This window comes from Suricata suricatta, chromosome 9 (assembly GCF_006229205.1).
Source record: "Suricata suricatta isolate VVHF042 chromosome 9, meerkat_22Aug2017_6uvM2_HiC, whole genome shotgun sequence".
Lineage (NCBI taxonomy): Eukaryota > Metazoa > Chordata > Mammalia > Carnivora > Herpestidae > Suricata > Suricata suricatta.
Window position 1 is genome coordinate 89355352 of NC_043708.1, and position 27659 is coordinate 89383010.

Consider the following 27659-nt stretch of genomic DNA (forward strand, 5'->3'; position numbering starts at 1 on the left):
ACACACAGAATCCGAAGCTAGCGGTCAGCACAGAGCCCAACGCGTTGTCTTTCTCTGACTTGTTTCACTCAACAGAATACCCTCTCAGTTCATCCTTGTTGTCACAAATGGCAAGATTTCATCCTTTTTCATGGCTGAGTATTATATTGGTATATAGACAGCACATGTTCTTCGTCCATTCACCTATTGATAAATACAAGTTGTTTCTGTATCTTAGCTTTGTAAATACTGTAAGTAACGAGGGTTCATATCTTTCAAATTAGTGTTTTTATTTTCTTCACATGAATGGAATTATCAAAAGTGGAATTGCTAGATCATATGGTAGTTCTAATTTTAATTTTTTGAGGAATTTCCGTACTGTTTTCTCTGATGGCTGCACCAATTTACATTTCCACCAGCAGCGTGCCAGTGTTCCTTTTCATCACATCCTCGCCAACATTTGCTATTTTTGTTCTTGAGTTTACCCATTCTGACAGGTGTAAAGTGATACCTCATTGTGGTTTTAATTTGCATTTGCCTGATGATTAGTAATGTTGAGCATCTTATGTGTTTCGTGGCTATCTGCATGTCTTCTGTGAGAAAATGTCTATTCAGGTCCTCTGCCCATTTTAAATCAGGTTGTTTTGTTTAGTGTTGAGTTGCATGAGTTCATGTAAGTGGGGGAGGGAGGGAAGGATGGAGTGAGAGAGGAAGAGAGAGAGAGAAAGAATCCCAGCCAGGCTCCACGCTCAGCACTGAACCTGATGCAGGGCTCAACTTGACAACCCTGAGATCACAAACTGAGCTGAAATCAACAATCGAACATTAAACCAACTGAACCACCCATGCACCCCATATTATTACCCATTATCAGATGTGTCATTTGCAAATATATACACTCATTCAGTAGGATGCCTTTTCATTTTGTTGGTTTCCTTCCTTGTGCAAAGCTTTTTAGTGTGATCCATGAGTCTCATTTGTTTATTCTTGCTTTTGTTGCCCTTTGCTGAGGAGACAGATCAAAAAATATTGCCAAGATCAGTGTCCAAGAATTTACTACCTATGTTTTCTTTTAAGAGTTTTATGGTTTCAGATCTTACATCTAGGTCTTGAATCCATTTTGAGTGTATTTTCTTACCTATATAAGTGTGGATTTATTTCTGAGTTCTCTGTACTGTTCCATTGATCTGTGAATCTGTTTTTTAATGCCAGTACCCCACTGTTGTGATTACTGTAGCTCTGAGGTGTATCTTGGAATCTAGAATTGCAACACTACCAGCTTTGTTCTCAACATCGCTTTGGCTAGTGGGAATCTTTTGTGGTTCCATGCAAATTTCAGGATTTTTAAAATTCTAATTCTGTGAAAATTGTATTGCTATTTTTATAGAGATTGTATTAAATCTCTAAGTTGCTTTGGGTATCATTGATATTTTAACAATATTAATTCTTCCAGTCCACGAACAAGGTGCATCTTTCCGTTTGTCTCCTCTTCAGTTTCTTTTATCAGTGTCTTAAAGTTATTAGAGTATAGGATTTTCACCTTCTTGGTTAAATTTATTCATAAATATTTTATTCTTTTTGATGCAGTTAGAAATTGGATAGTTTCCTTAATTTGTCTTTGTGATGCTTCATTATTAGTATGTAGAGACAACAAATTTCTGTATATTGATTTTGTATTCTACAACTTTATTGAATTCATTTATTAGTTCTAATAGGTTTTCTGGTGGAGCCTAGGGTTTTCTACATAGATACATGTAATCTATTGATACTAATCACTTTTACTTCTTCCTTACCAATTTGCATGCCTTCTATTTCTTTTTCTTATCTGAGTGCTATGGCTAGGACTTCCAGTGCTATGTTGAATAAAAGTAGCAAGGGAGGGTATCCTCTTTCTTAGCTTAAAGCAAAATCTTTCAGCATTTCACCATTGAGTATGATGTTAGGTGTCAGTTTGTAATATACTTTCTTATATGTTGAGAGCTTGTTGGGAATTTTAGCATAAATGGATGCTGAGCTTGTTGAGAATTTTTAGCATAAATGAATGATGAATTTTGTCAGATGCTTTTCTACATCTACTGAGATGATCATAGGGTTTTTATCCTTCATTTTATTAATGGATTTGCAGATATTGAACTATCCCTATATTCCTGGAATAAATCTCTCTTGGTTGTGGTACAGGATCCTTTTAATGTATTGTTGAATTCAGTTTGCTGGTATTTTGTTGAAGAATCTTGCAGCTCAGTTAATGAGGGATATTGGCCAGTAATTTCCTTTTTTGTAGTGTTTTTGTCTGCTGTTGGTATGAGGGTAATGCTGGCCTTGCACAATGAATTTGGAAGCATTTCTTCCTCTTCAGTTTCTTGGAATAATTTGAAAAAAATAGGTATTCACTCTTCTTTGGTAGAAGTCATATGTGAAGCCATCTGTTCTTGGACTTGGGAGTTTTTGATTACTGAGTCAATTTCATTATCAGTACAGGTGTGCATAAGAGATCTTGTTGGTTCAAATCCAGGCCACTACAGTAGAGTGCATATCACAACAAAGCAAGTCAATGAATTTTTGGTTTTCTAGTGCATATAAAAGCTATCTTTACACTATACCATAGCTAAGTATACAGTAGCATTAGGACTGAAAAAAACATGTACATATCTTAATTAAAAAATATTTTACTGCTAAAAAATGCCAACCATCATTTGAGATTTTAGCAAGATGTAATCTTTTTGCTGGTGGAGGGTCTTGCCTCACTGTTGATGACTACTGAGTATTGATAACGAGTGGTTGCTAAAGTTTGGGGTAGCTCTGAAAATTTCTTAAAATAAAACAACTATGAAATTTGCCATATCATTTAACCCTTTCACAAATGATTTCTTTGTAGTATGTGATGCTGTTTGATAGCATTTTTCCCCACAGTAAAACTTTTTCAAAATTTGGGTCAGTTTTCTCTAACCCTGCTGCTTGCTGCTTTATCAGCTAAGTTTATGTTATATTCTAAATTCTTTGTTGTCATTTCAGCCATCTTCACAGCATCTTCACCAGTAGATTCCATTCAAAAAACCACATTCTTTACTCATCCAAAAAAACCAAATCTTCATCCATTCAAGTTTTTTCATAAGATAGCAGCAGTTCAGGCACATATTCAGGCTCCACTTATAATTCTAGTTCACTTGCTATTTTTACCACATTTGCAGTTAGTTTCACAACTTAAGTCTTAAACTCTTTTTTTTAATACTTTTTTATGTCTTTATTTTATTTTGAGAGGGAGAGCGCGCAGGGGAGGGGCAGAGAGAGAGGGAGACACAGAATCCGAAGCAGGCTCCAGGCTCTGAGCTGTCAGCTCAGAGCCTGATGCGGGGCTCGAATCCACGGACTGTGAGATCATGACCTGAGCTGAAGTCAGCTGCTTCACCGACTGAGCCACCCAGGCACCCCAGTCTTAAACTCTTCAAAGTCATCCATGAGGGCTGGGATCAACATCTTCCAAATTCGTGTTAAATATTGAAATTTTGACATCCTTCCATGAATCACTAATGTTCTTAATTTTATGTAGAATGGTGTATCCTTTCCAAGAAGTTTCCAGATACCTTGCCAAGATTTAATATAGGAATCACTATCTATGCAGCTCTAGCCTCACAAAATGAATTTAAGTAGTAAGACTTGAAAGTTACCATGATCTCTTGATCAGTGGGCTGCAGAATGGAAATGTTAACAGGCATTAGTTAACATTAATTAAAGAAAAGAATCTTTTTATACATCTCAAACAAAACTCTTGGGTTACCAGGTACATTGTCAGTGAGCAGTAATATTTTAGAAGGAGTCTTTTTTCTGAGTAGTAGGTCTCAGTGTGTGCTTAAAATATTCAGTAAGCCGTGTTGCAGACAGATGTGCTATCATCCAGGCTTTGTTGTTCCATTGATAGAGCACAGGCAGATTAGATCTAGCCTAATTCTTAAGGGTCTTGGGATTTTCTGAATGGTCAGTGAGCATTGGCTTCAACTGAAAGTCACCAGCTGCATCAGCCTCTAACGAGAGAGGCAGCCTATCTTCTGAATACTTGAAGCCAGGCATTGATGTCTCCTCTCCAGCTTTGAAAGTCCTAGATGGCATCTTGTCCAATAGAAGGGTGTTTCATCTAATTTAATAGCTTAGCTAGATTTTCTAGATAATTTTCTGAAGCTCCTACTTTAGCACCTGCTGCCTTCACCTTGATGTTTTATGTTATGGAGACAGCTTCTTTCTTTAAAAGAATCACATGACCCAGCCTGTGCCAATATCATTTTTTTTCCCCCTGCAGCTTCTTCACCTCTTGTGGCCTTCATAGCGTTGAAGGGAATTAGGCCTTTGCTTTATAGGAGTGTTGTGGTTGATTTGGTCTTCTGCCCAGACCAGTAAAACTTTTCACGTAAGCAGCAAGGCTGTTTCCCTTTCTTATTATTTGTATGTTCACTGGACTAACATTTTAAATTTTTTCGAAGAATTCCTTTATATTTTCAGCTTTTGACATGTCTTCCTTATTAAACTTAATTGTTTCTAGTTTTTTATTTAAAGTGATAGACATGCAACTCCTCCTTTCACTTAAACCCCTACGAGGCCATTGCAGGGTTATTTATTCATTTGTCTAATTTTAGTATTGTGTCTTGGGGAATAGGAGAGGGAGAGAGCTTCTGGAACAGCTGGACCATGGAGCAGTCAGAACATACATAACATTTATTAAATTGTATAGGTGTGGTTCATGGCACCAGAAAACAATGAAAATAGTAACATCAAAGATCAGTGATCACAAATCTCCATAACAAATATAGTAATAATTTTGTGAAGTATTTTAAGAATTACCTAAATGTGACACAGAGACATGAAGTGAGCAAATGCTGTTGGGAAAATGGCTCTAATAGCCTTGCTTGACTCATGACTGACAAAAACTTTTAATGTTTAAAAAACACAGTATCTGTTAAGTGAAATAAAGCGAAGTGCAGTAAAACAAGGCATGCCTATAATCAGTCTGTTCAGATTTTCTGTTCTTCCTGATTGAGTCTTGGAAGATTTTATACTTCAAGAAATTTATCCTTTTTTTCTAGGTTGTCCAATTTGTTGGCATATAAGTTTTCATAATTTTTTTAAAGTTTATTTATTTGGGAGAGAGAGAGAGAACAGCTTGGTCAGGGGAGGGGCAGAGAAAGTGAGAGAGAGAATTCCAGGTAGGACTTGATCTTAGGAATTGCAAGATCATGACCTGAGCTGAAATCAAGAGTTGGATGCTTAGCCAATTGAGTCACCCAGGCATTCCATAATTTTCCATCATCTTCTATAATCTTTTATATTTATGTGGTTTCAGTTGTTATCTCCTCTCCTTCGTTTCTGATTTTCTTTATTTGAGTCTTTCTTGATGAGTATGGCTAAGGGTTTACCAGTTTTATTGCTATCTTCAAAGAACCTGCTCTTGATTTCATTGATACTTTCTGTTATTCTTTTACTATTTCATTTATTTCTGATCTAATCTTTTTATTTCCTTCCTTCTGCTGGTTTAGGGCTTTGTTTCTTCTAACTTATTTAGGTATAAGGTTAGATTTTTTTTTTGGATTTTTCTTGTTTCTTGATGTAGGCCTATATCACTATAAACTTCCCTCTTACAACGGTTTTTGGTGCATCCCAAAGATTCTGGACCTTTGTGTTTTCATCTTCATTTGTTTCTATTTATTTTTTAATTTCCTCTTTGATTTTCTGGTTGATTCATTTGTTTAGTTGCTCCATGTTTGTGTTCTTTCCAGATATTTTTCTTGTAATTGATTTCTAATTTCATACTGTTATGGTTGGAAAAGATGCTTGATATACTTTCAGTCTTCTTAAAGGTATTAAAACTTGTTTTGGGGTGCCTGGGTGGCTCAGTCAGCTAAGCATCCAACTTCAGCTCAGGTCATGATCGTGCTGTTTGTGAGTTCAAGCCCCATGTTAGGCTCTGTGCTGACAGCTCAGAACCTTGAGCCTACTTTGAATTCTCTGTCTCCCTCTCTCTCTGCCCCTCCCCTGCTCGTGTTCTCTGTCTTTCAAAAAAATAAGCATTTAAAAAATTAAAAAAAAAAAAAAGACTTGTTTTGTAGCCTGACATGTGATCTGTGCTGGAGAAGGTTTCATGTACACTTGAAAAGAATATGTATTCTGTTGTCTTGGAATGGAAAGTACTGTCTATGTCTGTTAGATCATTGTGATCTAATGTGTCCTTCAAAGCTACTGTTTGCCTTGATTGATGTAAGTATGGTGTTAAAGTCCCCTACTGTTATTGTATCATGATCCATTTCTACCTTTATGCCTTGTTAATATTTGCTTTATATATTCAGGATGGGTGAATAGTAATATAAGTATATGTGATATACGTAAAAATAAAATAGGATGGGTGCATAGGTATTTATAGTTGTTATATCCTCTCATTGGAATAAACTTTTTGTCATCATATAATGACCTCATGACATTCATGAGTTCGAACCTGCTTCGGGTTCTTTGCTGACAGCTGGAAGCCTGCTTTGGATTCTGTGTCTTCCCTCTTTCTGCCCCTCCTTTGCCCCCGCTCATACTCTGTCCCTCTCTCCCCCTCTCTCTCTGTCTCTCTCAAAAATAAACATTTGAAAAAAAGTTTTAAAATTTATTTTGTCTGATACTGTTGCTATCTCAGCTTTTTATTTTTTTATTTTTTTGCTTTCATTTGCATGGACTATCTTTTTCTGTCCCTTTACTTTTGGTTTGTATTTGTCTTTAGGTCTGAAGTCTCTGGTAGGAAGCAAATAGAGGAGTTATTTTTTTAATTCTGGCACGCTGTGTATTTTGATTGAAGCACTTAGTCCATTTACATTCAAAGTAATTATTAATAGGTATATACTTCATGTTTTTCTGATGATTTTTATAGTTCTGTTCCTTTGCTCTTCTTTTGCTATTTTCCCCTGTTATTTGATGACTTTCTCTAATGTTTTGTTTGGATTCCTTTCTCTTTATTTCTGTTTATGTAGTACAGTGTTTTGAGTTTTTTACCATTAGGCTCATATATAACATCTGACATATATAGTAGTCTATTTTAAGTTGATGGTTGCTTAACTTCAAACACATTCTAAAACCACTACATTTTTAGTCATCCCCTGCATATTTTATATTTCTGACACATTTTACATTTTTTATTTTTATATTTCTCCAACTATTGTAAATATACTTAATTTTACTACTTTCGTTCAAAAAATTTTTTAATTTTTTTTTTTTTAAGAGAGAGAAAGAGTATGAATGGGGGTGGGGCACAGAGAGAGAGACGCAGAATGTGAAGCAGGCTCCAGGCTCTGAGCGGTTAGCACAGAGCCTGACGTGGGGCTTGAACTCACGAACCATGAGATCATGCCCTGAGCTCATGTTGGACACTCAGCCAACTGAGCCACCCAGGCGCCACTTAGGCTGGCTTTTTAATGAATTCATGTCAAAAACTTAAACAAGTCATGGTATATTTTGTTTTTTATGAGAGAAACTTTACAGTAATTATTAAATTGTGTGCCTCTCATTTTAATCATAGTAGTTTTAGCATTGGTTGATCCCCTACCTTTACTATGTTTGTTTTTACCAGTAAGATTTTTTTCTTATAAAATTTTACTTCTAATTATGGTCTTTTCTTTTCCACTTAATGAAGTCCCTTTAACCTTTTATGTAAACCCAGTTTAGTGATAATGAACTCCTTTAACTTTTATCTGGGAAACTCCTTACCTCTCCTTTAATTCTGAGTGATAACTTTCCTAGGTAGATTATTCTTGGCTATAGTCTTTTCCTTTCAGCAATTTGAATATATCATGACAATCCCTTCTGGCCTGCACATTTTCTGCTGAAAGATCAGCTGATAGCCTTACAGGGTTTCCCTTTTAAAGGGACTTTTTCCTTCTTGAAAAATTCTCTTTATCTTTAACCTTTGACATGTTAATTATTATGTTTTGGTGCACACATCTTTGTTTTCATCCTGTTTTGAGTTCTCTGCTTCCTGGACCTGGATTGTCTGTTTTCTTCTTTAGGTTAAGAAAGTGTTCAGCTGTATATTTTCAAATAAATTTTTCTTTCCCTTTCTCTTTCCCTTCTCCTGGTATCCCCATAAATGCAAATATTAGTACACTTGTTGTTGTCTCATACCTTAAACTACCTTCTTTTGTTTAAAATGGTTTGTTGTTCAACTTGAGTGATTTCTACTACTACTGTCTTCCAGATCACTCATCTGTTCTATTGTATCTTTTAATCTGCTCTTGATTCCTTGTAGTGTATTTTTCATTTCAGCTACCTTATTCTTTAGCTCTGAGTTGTTCTTTTTTATATTTTCAGCCTCCTTATTGAAGTTCTTGTATGTTCATCCATTCTTCCAAGTTTGGTGAACATCATTATGACCATTACTTTGAACTCTTTATCAGATAGATTACTTATCTCTGGTTCTTTTTCTGAGGTTTCCTTTGTTCTTTTGAACATACACCTCTCATCCTCATTTTGTTTGACTCTCTGTGTTTCTATGTATTAGGTAGGTCTGCTGCATCTCCCAGTTTTAAGAAGTGGCCTTATGTAGAAGCTACCCTGTGTGGCCCAGATACACAATCCCCTCTGGCTCATCAGAAGCAGGCACTTCAGGGGTATCTCCTTTGTGGGCTTTGTGTGCCCTGGTGTGGATGGCTCAGAGGCCCGATCACAATTGTTTAGGGCATACTGTTGGAAAGAACTAACACCTTCCCCACCCCCGGCAGAGCTGCTTTGAGGGGCTGCTCTCTTGGCTTAGGCTGCCCACCAGGTATGGCTGAGCCTGAATTGCTTTGGATGGGCACCTGGCAGAGTATGCACGTTGGGCAGGGCTGATCCATAAGAGATTACCGGGTGGGGTGAACAGAGGCACCTGGAGAGTATCAGAAGTGTGCATAAGAGCAATTCTGTTCCCAGAGAAAGTCCCTATGGATCCCTGCCCCTCCTGCACATACTCTAAAAGTAATAAATTTCCTTCACCTGTGGCCCAGGTGCTTTTCAAACTGTTGCCTCTGTGTTGGGTCTGAAAACTAGTGAGTTTGGGGCTGGCCCTTTAAGAGAAGAGTCTCTGTATGCTATAGCTCTCTGGCTCTCCTGAAGATAAGCTCACCTGATTTTCATCAGACATTTTGGGGGCTCATCCTTCCTATACAGGTCCCTTGGGTAAGGGTACCTAATGTGGGACTTAAACCCCTTGATCCTCAGAACCTCCACTTTTGTGATTATTCCTGCCATTTGTATATTGCTGCACAAGGTATGTGGGTACTGACTAGACTGTGTCTCTGCCCCACCTACCTGCCTGAATATGGCTTTTTATTTATATTTTTAGTTTAGTTGTGTTCACTAGTAGTCAGGTCATTCTCAGAAAGTCTGTCTATATTTAGTTGTAATTTGGCGTATCTGTGGAAAGAGGAGGTGAGCTCAACATCTTCCTACTCCACCATCTTGCTCTCCTCTCCAGCAGCCGTGTTTTAACAAAAGTTACTTAAATGATTTTAAATAACCAATGTATTACAATAAAAATGCAGCTTTTTTTCCCATACATTTTACTCAAGGGAAGGTAAACTAATTCTCCTCTATGGTTTTTCAAGTGAGATTTTTTATAGCATTTATTTTTAATTTTTTCCAGATATATTTCAAGTGTTTAACATTCGAAATGGATGTCTTTTAATTTGTGCAATAGACAATGAATGGAAAACTTAGTCTTTTTTTATATCAAATGAGATGGTTTATTTCTTCATTTTTTTTTAAAGTTCTTTTAAACTTTTTTTTTTTTAATGTTTTATTTATTTTGATACAAAGAGAGACAGAGCATGAGAGGGGGAGGGGCAGAGAGAGAGAAGGAGACACAGATCCGGAAGCAGGCTCCAGGCTCTGAGCTAGCTGTCAGCACAGAGCCTGATGCGGGGCTCGAACCCACAAACGTGAGATCTGACCTGAGCCGAAGCCGGAGGCTTAACCGACTGAGCCACCCAGGCGCCCCTATTTCTTCATTTTTAAAAGGTGTTCTGCTTTGAATATTTTAGACTAAAGACTAAACAGTATGTGATTAAGCAACTTTTTTTTTTTAATTTATTTTTGAGAGACAGAGAGAGGCAGCTCGAGCAGGGGAGAGTCCGAGAGAAAGGGAGACACAGAATCTGAAGACAGGCTCCAGGCTCTGAGCTAGCTGTCAGCACAGAGCCCGATGCGGGGCTTGAACCCACAAGCTGTGAGATCATGACCTGAGCCGAAGCCGGACGCTTAACTGACTGAGCCACCCAGGCGCCCCAAGCAACTTTTCTTAGAACTCAAATTTAAGAAATTGAAAAAAGAGCTTATGTACTTTTTAAAAACTTAATCAACATGTTATTTGAACCCAGAATCCTTTTGTGACTTTCTGAGATCTGTGTGATTTGTCTAACATTCTGACATTATTCTAACATATTCTAACATTTTCTGTGTGAAAGCATGAATGAAGGTTTACAGATAGGATTAAGCTATAGATTCTGTCTGATGTTTCAAAGGAGAGAGTTGTACAAATCAGACAAAGTATAAGGCAGGTTATCATAATTGCTCACCAGAGCACAGAGCAAGGAGAGATTTTTGATAGGGTATCAGAGAGGTCTTCATGGAGAGGCAGTATTTTTATCTAGGCTATGAGTTCAATAGGATTTGAGGGTGCAAGAGACAAGTAGAAGATTTTGTGACTAACGGAACAAAGCATGCTCTGGAAGCAGTAAGTACTTTTGACATGCTTGAACACAACTCTCTGTTGGAGACAGGCGAGTGTGGGAGTAGATAAGATTGGAAGGATGGGCAAGAGTCATCAAGAGATACTTGGACCAAATTGGAATTTTATCCTGTAGACACAAGGAAACTTGAATCTTAAAGGTGAAAGTAACATGATCATAGTTATGGTTTTAAAATTAGGGAGAAAATGGATCAAGTTGGTAAAATGTAGATGGAAACTTATTTTGGTTCCTTTGCACAGAACTTGTATTATCCTTAACCTTATAGTGGTTCTTCATACATATTTCATTCTGAAATGTAAAAAAAAGGCAATAGATTTAAAAGAAAATTTTTAACATTTACTTGTTTTTGAGAAACTGAGACAGAGCATGAGCAGGGGAGGGCCAGATAGAAAGACACAGAAACTGAAGCAAGCTGCAGGCCCTGAGCTGTCAGCACAGAGCCCCATGCGGGGCTTGAACCCACGAACCATGAGATCATGACTGAGCTGAAGTTGGACACTTAATCAACTAACCCACCCAGGCACCCAAAAGGCAATAGATTTTTAAAAGTCTAGGTGCAAAAAGAGAAGTGAGGAGCAAAGGAGTATTTATTCTTCACTAAAATCTTTCTATGGTATTATTTTCTAATTGCAAAACATACAATTCATTTTGTAAGAACACCAAGCAGATTATGACCGGCAGATAATCTTATTAGTTGTTGTTATACTATTGCAGTAAATTTTATTCTCAAGAAATGATGTTAAAGTCATTTCTAACAATTTTATAGAGTTAGTATGCTATTAAATTGAGGTAATAAACATTTAAACTGATTCATGAATCTAGATAGTTTATTAAACTCAATTTGTATTTAGTAACTTACCTTTTATGAAAACTGTTATGGAATATTTCAGTCATTCCCTCAACAACATCTTTATTTACTATGTGTCAAGCACAGTCTTTACCCTCCTGGAGCTTATATTTTAGGAGGGAAGAAAGATTTTAAACAGTTTCCACTAGTTGGAAACAATATAGAGGGAATGTTGTCATGGACTTGGTGCTGTTAGAGAGGGACAGACAGAGGAAGAAAATCATCAGACTGCATAAGGGCAGGGAGGACATGTGAAACCCAGCTTTCTGGTTCGAGCTATGTTTGGATAGTGGTCACATCCAAGAGATAAGGACCATGTGAGGGGAAATAGCATGTATTTGGTTTTGGCCATTCGAGGTTTGTGGTATATATGTAAAACACTGACATGGAGATATTGAATAGGCAATTGGACATGTGGAAATGGAAGTTTAGGTATGGCCAGGTCTAAGTTTTATGTTTTAGATGAACTCCTCCATGTCTATATACAGAACATAGCATGGTGTATTGAAAGTATGGAGACAAGAGGAAATTAGTACCAAGTACCTTATGAGAAAATCTTGACATAGGGTAATTTACAAATAGATGTTCTGGCAGATGTCTCCCCAACGGAATGGTTCTTTTATAACCACTTGATTTCAAAAACTGAGGTTACATTCCTGGATTTTGACAAAAGTATTCTTGGCTCCGTTTTTGTTAATGTAGATTGATCGTACTAAAAAACCAGCAGTCAAATTGCCTGAAGATCATAGAATAAAATCTGAAAGTAGAGATCACGAGCAACAGTCTTCTCAGGATGGAAAAGTTGTTCCTGATCGTTCCACAAAGCCAGTATTTCCCCCTCTAACTGCCATGTTAACAGATGAAGAAAAAGCTCGTATTCATGTAGAAACTGCACTTCTAATGGAGAAAAACAGACAAGAAAAAGAACTTCGAGAAAGGCAGCAAGAAGAACAGAAAGAGAAACAGAGGAGAGAAGAACAAGAACAAAAAGTCAGAAAGAAACAAGAGGCTGAAGAAAATGAAATCACTGAGAAACAACAAAAAGCAAAAGAAGAAATGGAAAAGAGAGAAAGTGAACAGGCCAACAAAGAAGATAAGGAAAGCTCAGCAAAGAGGGGCAAAGAAATAACCGGAGTAAAAAGACAAAGTAAAAGCGAACATGAAACTACTGATGCCAAGAAATCTGCAGAAGATAGGGGCAAAAGGTGTCCCACCCCAGAACTGCAGAAAAAGTCAGTGGGAGATGGGCCCCAGGCCTCTGTGGCAGGAGACCCCAGCTCGGGCAAGGTGAGCAGCAACAAACAGCACCAACTGCCGAGTGAGGGAAAGAAAATGTTACATGTAAAAAGATGACACCACTAACATTGTGTGGAAGAAGGCAGACCTTCTTAGTAATTTTCTCGTGGGTGATAGATTTATACTGATCTGTCTGCATTTGCTCACCTACTGTCCTTTGGTTGGCTGGAAATGGAATTGCTCTTTTTGTCTATGAAATGCAATATTTTTTAGCAATTGTGATAACTAGCTACACACTTCATTTTTATGTGTGATGTATGATCATCAGAAGACTAGAATGAAATATAATCTTCCTCTCAGTATGGAGGAGTTAGGTGCCAAATATGTATATGGTAGAGTTTGTATCTGCTTCAAATATGTCCAAAATCAGTGACATCTAAATGGCCCAACATTTATTTTTATGTGTAGTGATTTTTTTGGTTACATCTATGTCATTTTGTTTGTTGCTTCATCTAATCAAGAATATTGGCAATAATCCCATTAATGTTGCTTTTTTCTGCCCTTGGCTCTTTACCAAAATCAGTTCCCATAATTTTGGGGAAAATCTTTTGTTGTTATTCTTCTTTAACCTAATGTCATATATGCTTTTTATTTTTTTCTCTATTATACAATTAATAATGCCTTTCCCTTTTGAACAATAAGTTTTTATAATAGGAACAATTCTAGCCCTTTTTATATGCATATAAATGGAAATACATTTTTAGTGTGAAGATGACTTTGGATGAAAGACAAAACGCTATATCTTTACAGAATGTCAACCTTTGTAAGTTTTGAAGCAGCAGTTCAGGTATATACCAGAATTAACAATTTATATTAATGGCACACTTACCTAAGGAACACTTGTCTAGTAACCTTTACCCAAAATACAAGTCTCATATAAAAACCTTCTAAACACCTAAAGGTAGGGAAATGAAGCCCCTGTACTAAAACGTTCTCACCTTATTCATGGGACTCAGAATTGTTGTGGTCTTCCAATTTTAAATATTATTCATTAAATAATTCTCAATAGTAGTTACTATATGCCAAGTATTTTTCTTACATTTATCTTATCCTTCCAATGATAAGCCCATAAAGTATTAAATTTACAAATAAAATTGAAGCTTGGAAGTTAAATAAGTTGCCTGAGGGCCCATATTCAGTGAGATTCCAAAGCCACTCCCTGTCTGGCTTCACCTAGAGGCAGTCAGTTATAAAGAACTGAAAGCATTGCTATTTCTGGGGTCATTTAGACATAGGTGCCACAAAGCACTGCAAATCAAAGTAGCCCCAAGATCATCACATTAGTTTTTGATGTTTTGATTAGTTCTGATACATAACTCAGTGAAAACAAGATTATATTTATTGTATTATTTTAAAAGTACACAATATATGTAACTTATTCTGGAATAAATTTTATTAAATTATCACAAAAATCTAGAAGTTTTTACTGTAGTTAATTTTTAAATAAACTATAAAATTAAAGTGAATTTTTAAAATTTATTTTTAAGAGCGAGAGAGCAGCAGGAGGACAGAGAGAGGAAGAGAGAGAATCCCCCAAGGAGGCTCCACACCGTCAGCGCAGAGTCCAACATGGGGCTTGAACTCAGCAAACTATAAGATCATGTCCTGAGCTGAAATCAAGAGTCAGATGCTTAACCAACTCAGCCACCCAGGTGTACCAGAGTGAATTTTTAAGGAACCCATGATAGGTTCCAAAAGGATATAAAAATCGATTTTGTACTTTTGAATATTGTTCTGCATGAAACTCCCGTTATCTCCTTATTCTCTTCAGGATGTGTAATTTGGGAGGGCGTGACTACTTCAAAGGTAACCAAATCACATGAGATTAAAATAAAAGGGTAGTGTTCAAAAGAGGCCATGGTGACTATACACTGATGGCCAACATCCTGTATTAGGAATCTGTGCTTGCTTCCCAGTCCACTGTGATTGCAGCCCGCCCCCACCCCAGCCCATTGATTTCATCACTTTCGTCTTTATCTTTAGTGCCAGGAAATTCCACATGGGCTCTATCACCTTTAATTAAAAATATGTAGACTTTGACAATAAAGTTGAAAACACTTTGGGCCACATAGGTGGCTGAGTCATTTAAGTGATTCTTGATGTTCTTGATCTTAGCTCAGGTCTTGATCTCAGGGTTGTGAGTTCAAGCCCTGCATTGGGCTCTATGTTGGGTGTGGATTCTACTGTAAAATAAATTTTTTTTCTTTTTCAAATAAACTTTCAGAGGCCTCATTTTTTTCTTCTTTTATATTTCAGTTGGATGGATTTACTTGTTTTAGCTAGTGATTGATGGGTAAGTTTTTACGGGGAGGAAAGTTAAAGTTATCCTTCATTTCTGAAATTGTAATTATTTTTACAGCCTGTTAAGATTAAAGGACAACCAGAAAGTGGAATTCTAAAGACTGGAACTTTTAGAGAGAATACAGAAGACACTGAAAAAAATAAAGTAAGTAGTAGTTCATTGGGTGGGGGGGAAACATGGATTATAACCACGTGGTTGTCTTTACCATGTTGTCATCCTCCATCTTAAGATCCACTTTCTGAGGGCATCTTGGCAATCTTTCATAGCTGTTTTTTGTTATTTTTACATATCGATCCATTTATATGCTAAAGGGAATAATGTTTGTCTTCCTATTTAAAGTACAGTAGTATAGTGGTGCCTGAGTGGCCCAGTCAGTTAAGTGTCCAACTTCAGCTCAGGTCATGATCTCGTAGTTCATGGGTTCAAGTACAGTAGTATATTCTACTCACTTTATGAAATTAGAAAATACCAAAGCCTTACTACATGATCCAGCAATTCTACTTCTAGGTGTTTAGCCAAAGGAATTGAAAGCAGGACCTGAAAGAGATTTACACACCTGTGTTCATAGCAGTATTATTCACAATAGCCAGCTAGCCGTAATATGGAAGCAACCCAAATATCCATTGACAGATGAGTGTATAAACAAATGTGATATATATACACAAAGGTGTATTATTCAGCCTTTTTAAAAAGGAAATTGCGACACATGCTACAACATGGATGAATCTCCAGGACATTTTGCAAGTGAAATAAGCCAGCCACAAAGAGAAATACTGTATGATTCCATATATATAGGGTGGTTTCCAGGTTAAATGTGTGCAGTTTGAGTTTTGCAAGATGAAGAAAGTTCTTGAAATTTGTTCTACAACACTGAAGAATATGCTTAATGCCACTAACTTACACACTTAAAACTGGCTAAAATGACAAGAGATTTTGTGTGTACTTCATCAGAATTTTTGAAATATTTAGGTCTTATATAAGACACCTTTGCCTTTGTTTTTATTTAAGAGCTTCAATTAAGGTATAATTTGCATACCAGAAAATTCACCCATTTTTAGTGTACAGCTCAGTGATTTCATTTCCAAGCTGTGAAACAAGTATTTTACTCAATCTGGTTTTAGAACATTTCATCACACCAAAAAGATCTCAATACCTGATTATAGTTACTCCCTATCCTTGCCCTAGAGCCACAAACAACCATGATCTACTCTGTCTCCATAGTTAGGTGTCTTCTGGTCATATCCGATAAATGGAATCGTGTGTGTGTGTGTGTGTGTGTATACATATAGTCTTTTGCATTTGTCTTCTTACTAGTATAATTTTTTGAGATGCATCCATGTTGTAACATGTATCAGTAGCTTATTGTTTGTATTTATTGAATAGCATTCCCTTATGTGGATATACCACATTTTATTCATTCACCAGTTAATATTTGGATTGCTGCTTCTTTTGGGATATTATGAATAATGCTGCTGTGAACATTTGTATACAAGTCTGTGTGTACAAATATGTTTCATTTCTTTTGGGTCAGTACCTAGCAGTGGAAATGTCTTTGTGGGGTTTTTTGTTGTTGTTGTTGTTTTAAAGAAACTTTAAAAACCATCATCATTATAGTTTTGTACATAGACACATTTCTCTTTCCCTTGCTGTGGCAGTATTTGGATTTGAGACAACATATATAGAGTTATTCATTTTTAAACTTGACTTAAGAAATATTCAGAGCAGCTAACACAGGCTTTTTTGTGTTTGGGTACTAGTAGCTTAAGCTTGTGTGTGGCAAAATTTATTTATTTATTTATTTTAAACTAGGCTCGAGAACCTTTGACAAGAGCACGAAGTGAAGAGATGGGGAGGATCGTACCAGGACTGCCTTCAGGCTGGGCCAAGGTAAGACTCAAAATTAGCACATAAATAAATAACATGGTCATGTGTTCCTTTTTCAAAGGCTGTTTTGTTTATTCCGTGTCTTCTCTAATGCAGAGTCCATTCAGTTTCTTCGTTTGAAGGACATAGCTTATTTCCTTAATTAGAGCAGAGTTGAATTTCTCAGTATATCCAATCTGAGATGCTCACTACTGTAATGAACATTTCTGGCATTTGTCATTTAGAAACAGTGTATTATTCTAATACCTAAAGTTCTTTGGAAGTTTAATCATAGAAGTAATTATTACCATCTATTCAAAGTATTGTAATCCAAAAGTAAACTTAGCAGTAGAATCCTTTTGAGTGATTTTTCTTTTGTTTGTAATGGCCATTGTTTTTTGACCTTTTTTTGTTTTTTCTTTTTCGTCTAAGTTTCTTGACCCAATCACTGGAACTTTTCGTTATTATCATTCACCCACCAACACTGTTCATATGTATCCACCGGAAATGGCTCCTTCATCTGCACCTCCTTCCACCCCTCCAACTCATAAAGCCAAGCCACAGATTCCTGCTGAGCGGGACAGGGAGCCGTCCAAACTGAAGCGCTCCTACTCCTCCCCAGACATAACCCAGGCCATTCAAGAGGAAGAGAAGAGGAAGCCAACAGTAACTCCAGCAGTTAATCGGGAAAATAAGTAAGTTTGTCCTAACTCTTAGAACTAAAATAATCTCTATTTGAAAACTTCTACTCTAAACATACCAGCTTATTAATTAAGATCAGGAAGTCAGAAATTTCTGAGGATGGCTATTTCAGCCATTGTTATTTAGCAAAAAGGGGAAAAAAAGGTATGGATTAAATTCCTTGATTTTTATCCCAAGGGCTAATTTAAATTTATCAGGAAGGTTATCATAACCTGTATTAATGTAGGTATAAAAGAATATGCATTATTATATTTTAGGGTAGCATGGTATAGACTACCTAAAAGTTTTTCATAAATCTCCATGGTCCCTAAATCACTCTTTGAGAACCATAATCTGTAGAATTCTTGAGTTTGTTTTGTTGCAGCTCTCAAATTTCAAACTTTTTTTTTTTTTTTAACTCAGCCTAATACTGTGGGAGTAAACATAAATAGTATTAAAATAAGTATTTTGTTATCAGTCCTAATGCTTATTCTGTTCCCTTTTTCTTCATTGCGTTTCTGCTATTCTCTTCATAAGTAGTTGTCAGTAGGTTCAATTAAGTTTCCGAAACCAGTATCTCATTTAGATTTATGCTTAGTTTATGATTAATAGGATTATGAGGAGATAATTGTGAAATCTCCTTATTCTACCCTTTACTTTTGGGGGCAGGGGTATAGCTGGAACTATAAATAAATGGGTTTGTGTTAGGGCTAACTATTAAAGCTGGTAAGATTTAATTCTTTTTTGAATCATCATTGGGTGGGTTTTTTTCCCCCGTTTTTAAAGGTTTTATTTATTTTGAGAGAGAGCGAGCACAAGCATATGCACACAAGTCGGGGTGGGGCAGAGAATCCCAAGCAGGCCCCTCACTGTCAGCGTAGAGCCTCATGTGGGGCTCAAACCCACAAACTGAGATCCTGCAAGAGTTGGAGCTTAACTGACTGAGCCACCGAGGCGCCCCTCATTTTAAATTTAAATAGCCACACATTTGTCAGCATATCCCTACACTTCAAGTAAGAGTACCCAAATAATCCTGCCTTTTTTTGACATCTGTTCTACTGTAATACATTATTTTTTGTTTGGCATACTGGTGAGTTCAACATTTGGTAACGCTGAACTTCCTAGGATTACTTAAAGGAATTTGAAAGAGCCTTCCCTACTAGAAGTCTCTACCTGTTGGTGAGACTCCAGGAACTCTGTCTCAGGGTGTAAGAACCATAGACCCCATATAAGAGGTTAAAGGTACTGTTTCATGGGAGGGTCACAAAATATAGCCAGTGTTACCTAGATAGTGTCTTGTAAGACCCAGTACCTTTGGACTTATTAACTCTTTCCAAGCTTACTGTGTTCTGTGGTACCAGTGGTGGAGTTTACTGCCATTTGTAGTATGAACCTTGTTATAGATGCTGTGCATGTTAAGGCATCCATGTACACCTTTTCTTCCTCAGGCCAACATGCTACCCTAAAGCTGAGATCACAAGGCTTTCTGCTTCTCAGATTCGGAACCTCAATCCTGTTTTTGGAGGATCCGGACCAGCTCTTACTGGACTTCGTAATTTAGGAAATACTTGTTATATGAACTCAATACTGCAGTGCCTATGTAACGCTCCGCATTTGGCCGATTATTTCAACCGAAACTGTTACCAGGATGATATTAACAGGTAAATTTCATACTTTTTGCAATATAATATTAAAGGGATGATCTAACTACACTTCCTTACCACCCACCTCCAGAGAGAAGTCAAATTAGGAAAGGGGGAAAGTATCTTTAAGTATGAGAGTGCTCGCTTTGGCAGCGCCTACACTAAAATTATAACGATACAGAGAGGCATGGCCCCTGCGCAAAGAAAAATGTGAGGAAAGCCCCTCTGACTGGTAAAGCACAGGTACAAGAGCAGCAGAGAAAGAAGGCAGAGCCTCATAGAAACTGAAGCCTGTTGAGGAAGAGGAGATAGGACAGGATTTGCAGCCCAGAAGAAGCAAGTTGGTGGGATGTAATTAAAGTAAGACTCAGAGGAGTATTTGGTCATGAACCTGTGACTAAATAGATATTTTAGTGTTGGATTACAGTATATGAAAAGTTTAATGTTGACCTCAACCCGCTTTACCTAGACCTTTTAAAACTTCCTTTATTGCTGTTTTCTAACTTTATTTGCAAAGGTCAAATTTGTTGGGGCATAAAGGTGAAGTGGCCGAAGAGTTTGGCATAATTATGAAAGCCCTGTGGACGGGACAGTACAGGTATATCAGTCCAAAGGACTTTAAAATCACCATTGGGAAGATCAATGACCAGTTTGCAGGATATAGCCAGCAAGATTCACAAGAGCTGCTTCTGTTCCTAATGGATGGTCTCCATGAAGATCTAAATAAAGTAAGAAATTTGATTTTTCTCAGTTGTAAAGTCTCTTTAGGGTTGCTCAAAAGTGTAATCATTTTTATAGGAATTTAAAATTCTGGTTGGTGGGGTGCCTGGGTGGCTCAGTCAGTTGAGCATCCGACTCTTGGTTTTGGCTCAGGTCATGATCCCATGGTCAGGAGTTGAAGCTCCACATGTTGGGTTGTGCGCTGACACGGCAGAGCCTGCCTGGGATTTCTCTCTCCCTCTCCATCCCTACCCTGCGCTCTCTCTCAGATTTTTTAAATTTTTTTTATATCTTGATTTTATTTTTGAGAGAGAGAGAGATAGGGAGACACAAAATGTGAAGCAGGCTCTAGGGTCTGGGCTGTCAGCACAGAGCCGAATGTGGGGCTCGAACCCACGGACTGTGAGATTATGACCTGAGCTGAAGTCGGACACTTAAGCGACTGAGCCACCCAGGCGCCCCTCAGATTTTTTATTAAAATTAAATTTTAATAAAATTAAAAATATTTTATGATACAGTAATTCCAGTACTGCATCTGTACCCAAAGAAAATGAAAACACTAATCCAAAAACGATACATGCATCTCTGTTGATTGCAGCATTATTTACAAAAGCCACAATATGGAGGCAACCCAAGGGTCCATCCATGGGGGAATGGATTTTTAAAAATGCAGTGTAGGGGTGCCTGCGTGGTTCAGTCGGTTGAGCGTCCAGCTTTGGCTCAGGTCATGATCTCACAGTCCATGGGTTCGAGCCCCACATCGGGCTCTGTGCTGATGGCTAGCTCAGAACCTGGAGCCTGCTTTGGATTCTGTGTCTCCTTCTCTCTCTGCCCCTCCCCCGCTCACTCTCTGTCTCTCAAAATAAAGACATTTTAAAAAAAGAGTAGACACACCACACACACAAATAAAATTAAAAAAAAAAAAATTCAGTGTATACCTAGACACACACACTAGAATGTCACTCAGCCCCGTCAGTTATGGGTCAACTCTTGGTTTCAACCTAGGTCATGATCTCACGGTCGTGAGATCAAGCCCTATGTCAGGCTCTGCACTGAGTGTGGAAGCTGCCTACAGTTTTCTTTTTTCTCTTTTTTTTTTAATGTTCTTTTCATTTTTGAGACCGAGAGAGACAGAGCATGAGAAGGGGAGGGGCAGAGAGAGAGAGAGAAGGAGACACAGAACCGGAAGCAGGCTCCAGGCTCTGAGCTAACTGTCAGCACAGAGCCTGATGCGGGGCTCGAACCCATGAACATGAGATCTGACCTGAGCCGAAGCCGGAGGCTTAACCGACTGAACCACCCAGGTGCCCCACTTACAGTTTTCTTTATCCGGCTTCCCCACTTCATGCCTTGACTGCGCATGTGCTCTCCTCAAAAATTAAGTAAAATATTTTTAAAAAATATTTGGTGATTGTTCGGTGCTAGTTTATTCAAATCTAATGACGTTGGATATACTTCTTTTCAAATATTAAGTTGTATTGGGAGAAATTTTAAATGTTGAAATAGTTGTTAGAGATGCTCAGTGACCACAGTATGTGAAATTAATCATAAAGAAATCAAATATTTTTAAGTTTATTTGAGAGAGAGAGTACGTACACGTGCATGAGTGGGAGAAGGGCAGAGAAATATTTTGTATGTATTTTATAAGCTTTACACTTTTTTCTCAAATAAAAATTACCTCATGTAACAAAAGGATTCATGTGAAAAGTTGAGACCTGTATCTCGGATACTTTGGGATCCCTTTTACCAATGAACATACATACAACTGGATATACATGTGGATGTATACGTATATATTTTGTGGGGATGTATGTGTGAATATATATATAGTATATATGTATATCTATCCATGAGCCTAAGACCACAAACAGTTTGCCAGCTGTGTATGGGATGTCTTCACTTTTCAAAACCAGAATTTCAACATAAACAAAAAAACTTAAACTATATTTGTATTTAATGTTTTGATTTTTGAGAGACAGAGAGATAGCATGAGCAGGAGAGGGTCAGAGAGAGAGGGAGACACAGAATGTGAAGCAGGCTCCAAGCTGTCAGCACAGAGCCTGAGGCAGGGCTCGAACCCATGACCATGAGATCATGACCTGAACTGAAGCCAGACGCTTTTCCAACTGAGCCACCCAGGCGCCTCTTAAGTTTTTATTTGAATTGCAGTTAACATTCAGTGTAATATTAGTTTCAGGTGTACAGTAAAGTGATTCGGCATTTCCATACATCACCCATGTAACACCTGGTGACAAGTCCACTCCTAATCCTCATCACTTAAAATAATATATTTTATTAATTTCTGTTTAATAAAATAACTCACACCCTTCTGATAAAGTGGGGTTTTGGGGGAGCATTTTTTTTTCATGTTTTATTTATTTTTGATACAGAAAGAGAGCATGAGAGGGGGAGAGGCAGAGAGAGGGAGACACAGAACCGGAAGCAGGCTCCAGGCTCTGAGCTAGCTGTCAGCACAGAGCCTGACGTGGGGCTCGAACCCACAAACGTGAGATCTGACCTGAGCTGAAGTTGGATGCTTAACCGACTGAGCCATCCAGGCGCCCCTGGGGGAGCATTTTTGACTGGAATGTTTTTTTGCCTCTGAATGAGATTAGAACTCCTTTATGAAAGGAGCCAGAAATGTTTCTAAATCTGCAAAGTATATTTAATATATTCTTTCAAGTTTCTATTTAAATGATTTTGAGATATTAATCAATTTTAATATTAATCTTATTTCCAGGCTGATAATCGGAAGAGACATAAAGAAGAAAATAATGATCACCTTGATGACTTTAAAGCTGCAGAACATGCTTGGCAGAAACATAAGCAACTCAATGAATCTATTATCGTTGCACTTTTTCAGGGTCAGTTCAAATCCACAGTTCAGTGCCTCACCTGTCACAAAAAGTCTAGGACATTTGAGGCCTTCATGTATTTGTCTTTACCATTAGCTTCTACAAGTAAATGTACATTACAGGTAAGTTTGAGAGAAAATGCTGAATTATTGCTGAATAAATGCTGTTTATACGTATACAAAGATGTACTTTATTCAGCAGAGTCTGTACTTTACCCCATACATGTTTTGTAGGTAAACCTCACACATAAATTTTGTTTTAATTATGTTTATGTATATTAGAAAATTTTAAAAATTTAAAGAAAATTTTCTATTAAATACTTTCCAGAATCAGGGCACCTGGCTGCCTCAGTCGGCTCAGCTCAACTCTTGATCTCAGCTCAGGTCATGATCTCATGGTTCATGATTTTGAGCCCTGGATCAGGCTCTGCGCTGACAACATGGAGTCTGCTTGCGATTCTCTGCCTCCTGCCCACTCTCTCTCCAATTAATTTACAAAGTTTTAAAAAAATATTTTAAATACTTTTTCAGAATCTGTGTTTTTAAAGTTTGTATTTTGCACAACTAAAAATTTTTGTATTTTAAAAGTTAATTTGAAAATTGCATATTGACTTTAGGTTCACTTTTTATAAGAACTTGCTCTACACAGGCATCAAATAAATTCCCCGTTTTCCACCCAGTAACAGTGTGATTTAGCGAGCTTGTTGATACCTTCAGCGTTAGCTCCCTTGAGAATGTCATTTCTTCCAGCAAGACTTCCCGAGGCCCCAGGGGGAGGTGGCTCTAGGGTGCCTTCAGGACCCGGAGTCCTGCCTCCCTCCGCCCTGCGCAGCGCCCACCACGCCCTGCACTGGTTACTGCCGGCTCTCCCGACTGGGCTCCCCGCTAGGTCGTAAACTTTATGACGAAACTGTGTTCTGCCAGTTCCCTGTTGTGTCCCTATTCCTGACAGAATAACTTAACTGAAGTAGATGCTCAGTGATACTGTGTTGAAGAAATGAATTAGTAACTACTACTTGTTTTGCCTCAGGACTGCCTTAGATTATTTTCCAAAGAAGAAAAGCTCACAGACAACAACAGGTTTTACTGCAGCCATTGCAGAACTCGACGGGACTCTCTAAAAAAGATAGAGATCTGGAAGTTGCCACCTGTGCTGTTAGTGCATCTGAAACGGTAAAAGGAATACATTTTTCTACAAATTTGATGAAGGAAGTCTTAAATCATCCTTCATTTTAAGTCATTTTGTTGTACTGCCTGCTAAGGATGTATTACAGAGGAATCTATTACCTGGTTAGAGAAACAAGGCAGAAATGAGACTCTAGCTCCTTGGCCTCAGTGTTTGCAAGAGAATGACCACTCGGTGCTTTCAGGCCATTCATCTGTTTAAAAAAAGAAACCATCAGTGAAATTTATTGCATTTCAAATATAAAATTTTACGTCATAAAACATACAAGTGAAAATGTATAAAATCACATAGTATAACAAATGATAAGCCAATAAGATTTATCCAACAGTAAACTAAGAAAAGGTGTGATCTGGTGCTGAGAATGAGAAGGGAGTCTTAGAGAGAAGGGGTTAAGGGCGCCACTGTTGGGTGCGGACGCTTCTGTCCAGATTTTTCCAGCCTCTGAAAAAGGTCTGGCCCCATAATCGGAGGGATAAGGGAGAGCTGCAAAGTATCTCCCAGGTCTTGTGTTTCGATTCTTTTGTCTTTATGTAATCTGTCCATGGAATGGTAACTATGAGTCGTTATTTTAAAAAGCTTTTTAAAAGGAAGGTTCATCTTTTTATATTGAGAGCTGTAATTTTTGCCTCAAAGCATTTCTTTAATTATTTGCTTCATATTTGTATTGGAAATTTGGAGGCAGTTACTTTTCTTAGTTTCAACACTGACCTGTTCAGATTCCTCATGTAAATTTTCTACTAGAAGCTTGTTCCATCGGTTTTTCTCTTCTTGAGGATTGTAGAGGTACAGATAAACATTCTTTGAATGATTACATGTTATGTTAAAATTTTTATGCTGCCTCTTAATTCTTTGAACACAGGTATCTACAAATATATTTTGAAAATTAATTTTGAAATCTTTTCACACCAACCAAATTACCCGTGTGTTGGTATTTAAAGCAGCAGAGTGTGTCAGGATAACGGACAGCCGTTACAGCTCTCCCCCGCTGTCCAGAAGGAGCGTGTTCCTGTGAAATCCTTCATAAGCCAAAATGAAAATCCAGCAGTTTACTGCCAACACACACTGTCAATGCCGTTTTCCTTTTTCACCTGTTTTCTTAAAAGCAGAAACGCTCCTTGGATTTCTTTTAGGTAGCTGAAACAGGTACTGGTGGCGGCCTCTTGTAAAAGGGAAGCGGTGTGGCCCCAGCTGTTGAGGAGTGGAGGGCACCTGTGTGGTCTGTGTGCTGTTTTCAGCGTCAGCTTCTTAACAGCTAGAGCGGTTCTCCTCAGGCTCTCCTCTGTACTCATATGGGGGTTTCATCACCAACCTGGGTCTTCATAACTCCCTACCTTCATAGAAGACTCCTCCCACAGGTGTCGCTGGCCTTGGGGTCAGGGGACCCAGGTGTGGCTATGTCTCCACCACCTTAACTGTTGGACTCAGGGCAAGTCATTTCCTATCTACACGTACCTTCATTCTCTCCTTTGTAAAGTGGAAATGAAGGTCAACATCTTTCCAGGTCCCTCCCCTATTGAAATTTTGAGTGTGTTTGAAGTGGATTTTTCTGGTCCCAGCTACAAATTTGTAACATTAGTGAATGAATTCAGGTCATTCTGCTGTTTGTGGTCTGTCAGTCTAATCGCGGTCACGTTTTGCTCTGCAGTTTTTCCTACGATGGCAGGTGGAAGCAAAAACTACAGACCTCTGTGGATTTCCCGTTAGAGAGTCTTGACTTGTCACAGTATGTTATTGGTCCAAAGAACAATTTGAAGAAATACAACTTGTTTTCTGTTTCAGTAAGTATCTTGTTGGAACTAAATCCTTTCTCTTTTTCTAAGCAAACTATGAAAATAAGAACCTAAAGCTTCAGATTATTTAAAATACGTCAGTAATTTTCCGCTTGAGCCGATTTTCCATCTTGTTTGGCGCAGAATCACTACGGCGGGCTGGACGGAGGCCACTACACCGCCTATTGTAGAAACGCAGCCAGACAGCGGTGGTTCAGATTCGATGACCACGAAGTCTCCGACCTCTCCGTTTCTTCCGTCAAGTCTTCAGCAGCTTATATCCTCTTTTACACTTCGTTGGGACCACGAGCAGCAGATGTAGCCACGCAAGGACAGTAGGTTCTCCGCTGGTCATCTTTTAAGAAGCCGAGCAACACAACGCTTGACATGCTTATAAAGATACTGGATAACTGCAGCTGGCCTCTTAGAGGAAGTCTAAGAGTGTGAGCTGTGTTACTAGCACCGTATACTTTAGGTCAGTGCTATTATCAAAAAACTGACCCAAAACATGTAACGAGTATTGCAGTTAAGTACTCCTTACAGGTACCATTTATTTCAAAACCTTTATAGTTTGCTCCAGAGTTAAAATAATTAACTAGCTAAGCATTATTCTCCTGGCCTAAAAACCATTATGTCCTTTCTTTTCCTTTTCACTGTTACGGCCTTTTCACATTTCTAAATCCCAGCTTGATCTAGGACGACTCTAGAATGATGTAAAGCAGATAGGAATGTATCTGTATATATTTATTGCACACTTGCACATCAAATCAATGTACATAGTATAATACGTGGTCCTTTTGTGAAGCCTAGAACTCAAAGGACTGTTTTTCGTTTTTCTTTTGGCCTATTCTGAATAACTGCAGTGCTTTCTTAGGGAAATGACAGGGCAAAGCTATTTTTTTGTTGGCTTTGGGCTGTATTTGTGCACTAAATCTTTATTCTAAAAAATAAATGGGAACTTTTCTTTAATTTTTTAAAATGAGAATTTTCATTTTCACCTACATTAAAATCTTAATGAGAAAAATCATTTAAAACCTCATAAGTGTTCTGTCTTTAATTTTTTATCAAACCATTTTATGTACACACACTTTATCCTACTACTTGACTTCAAATTTGTTCACTTACCCTGTTGCATTAGGACTGGATTTTACTCTTCAACTTGACCCAGAACTGCATAAGCCACTTACTTAGGATTCTCAGAGTTGGGCGTCAGGATTAAAATAAAACAAAAAGAGACAGGGGTCAGGCATGACTACAAAGTAAACTGCACTAAGACCACATCTTTACTTGTGGGGAAGAGCACTGGGTGTTATGTGGAAACCCACTTGACAAACTATAAATTTTAAAAAAATTTTTTTAAGGAAAAAAAAAGCTCTCAAATAGAAACAAAGAACCACATCTTTACAAAGTCGTATATTACAAGAGAGGAGCTGAGAGTGTAGTATTTACCTCACAGACTCAGCTGCTGTCAGTAAAATCTCTCCATATAAAAATAGGATTTTTAGAAGATGCTTCTGAAAGATGCCGCTATGAGTAAAGGTGAGTCTTGAATTGTGAACTTGGCAACTTTTCACATTCTGCAGTTGGTCTAAGAATCAGAGTTCTTGGCTAAATTATCAGATTGGATATTTTCAAATCATATTCTTAAGGTCACAGAGCCATTTGAACAAAACATACTTTGGTTTGGCTCCATGAAGTATCTTTGGAAAATACTTTGTTGCATATGTATAATTGAGGTATTTTATGTTAAAAAAAAATCCATCCTAATAAACTTTGA

General features: G+C 37.8%; 1 protein-coding gene and 1 long non-coding RNA gene across 4 annotated transcripts in view; one reads left to right on the forward strand and one right to left on the reverse strand.

Annotated features, from left to right (window-relative positions):
- The window catches only part of USP8 (ubiquitin specific peptidase 8), a 71448-nt gene extending 44597 nt beyond the window's left edge, over positions 1–26851 (forward strand). Inside the window, exons 11-20 of one of the 3 annotated variants that reach the window (XM_029950801.1) lie at positions 12271–12855; positions 15224–15310; positions 16976–17053; positions 17462–17724; positions 19159–19371; positions 19871–20081; positions 22814–23050; positions 23958–24100; positions 25759–25891; positions 26027–26851. In XM_029950801.1, coding sequence (XP_029806661.1) covers positions 12271–12855; positions 15224–15310; positions 16976–17053; positions 17462–17724; positions 19159–19371; positions 19871–20081; positions 22814–23050; positions 23958–24100; positions 25759–25891; positions 26027–26221 — 2145 coding nt within the window. In that variant the 3' untranslated portion in view covers positions 26222–26851. Of the gene's footprint in view, positions 1–12270; positions 12856–15223; positions 15311–16975; positions 17054–17461; positions 17725–19158; positions 19372–19870; positions 20082–22813; positions 23051–23957; positions 24101–25758; positions 25892–26026 lie in introns of those variants that run through there. The other 2 variants (XM_029950803.1, XM_029950802.1) reach the window with 2 other exon arrangements.
- Positions 1–27589, reverse strand: LOC115301133. Its single transcript, XR_003912981.1, has 3 exons — positions 27008–27589; positions 24215–24306; positions 1–183 (listed from the first exon to the last, which is right to left on the reverse strand). It is a non-coding gene; the product is annotated as an uncharacterized LOC115301133 (long non-coding RNA).
- Between the last annotated feature and the right edge of the window lie 70 nt (positions 27590–27659).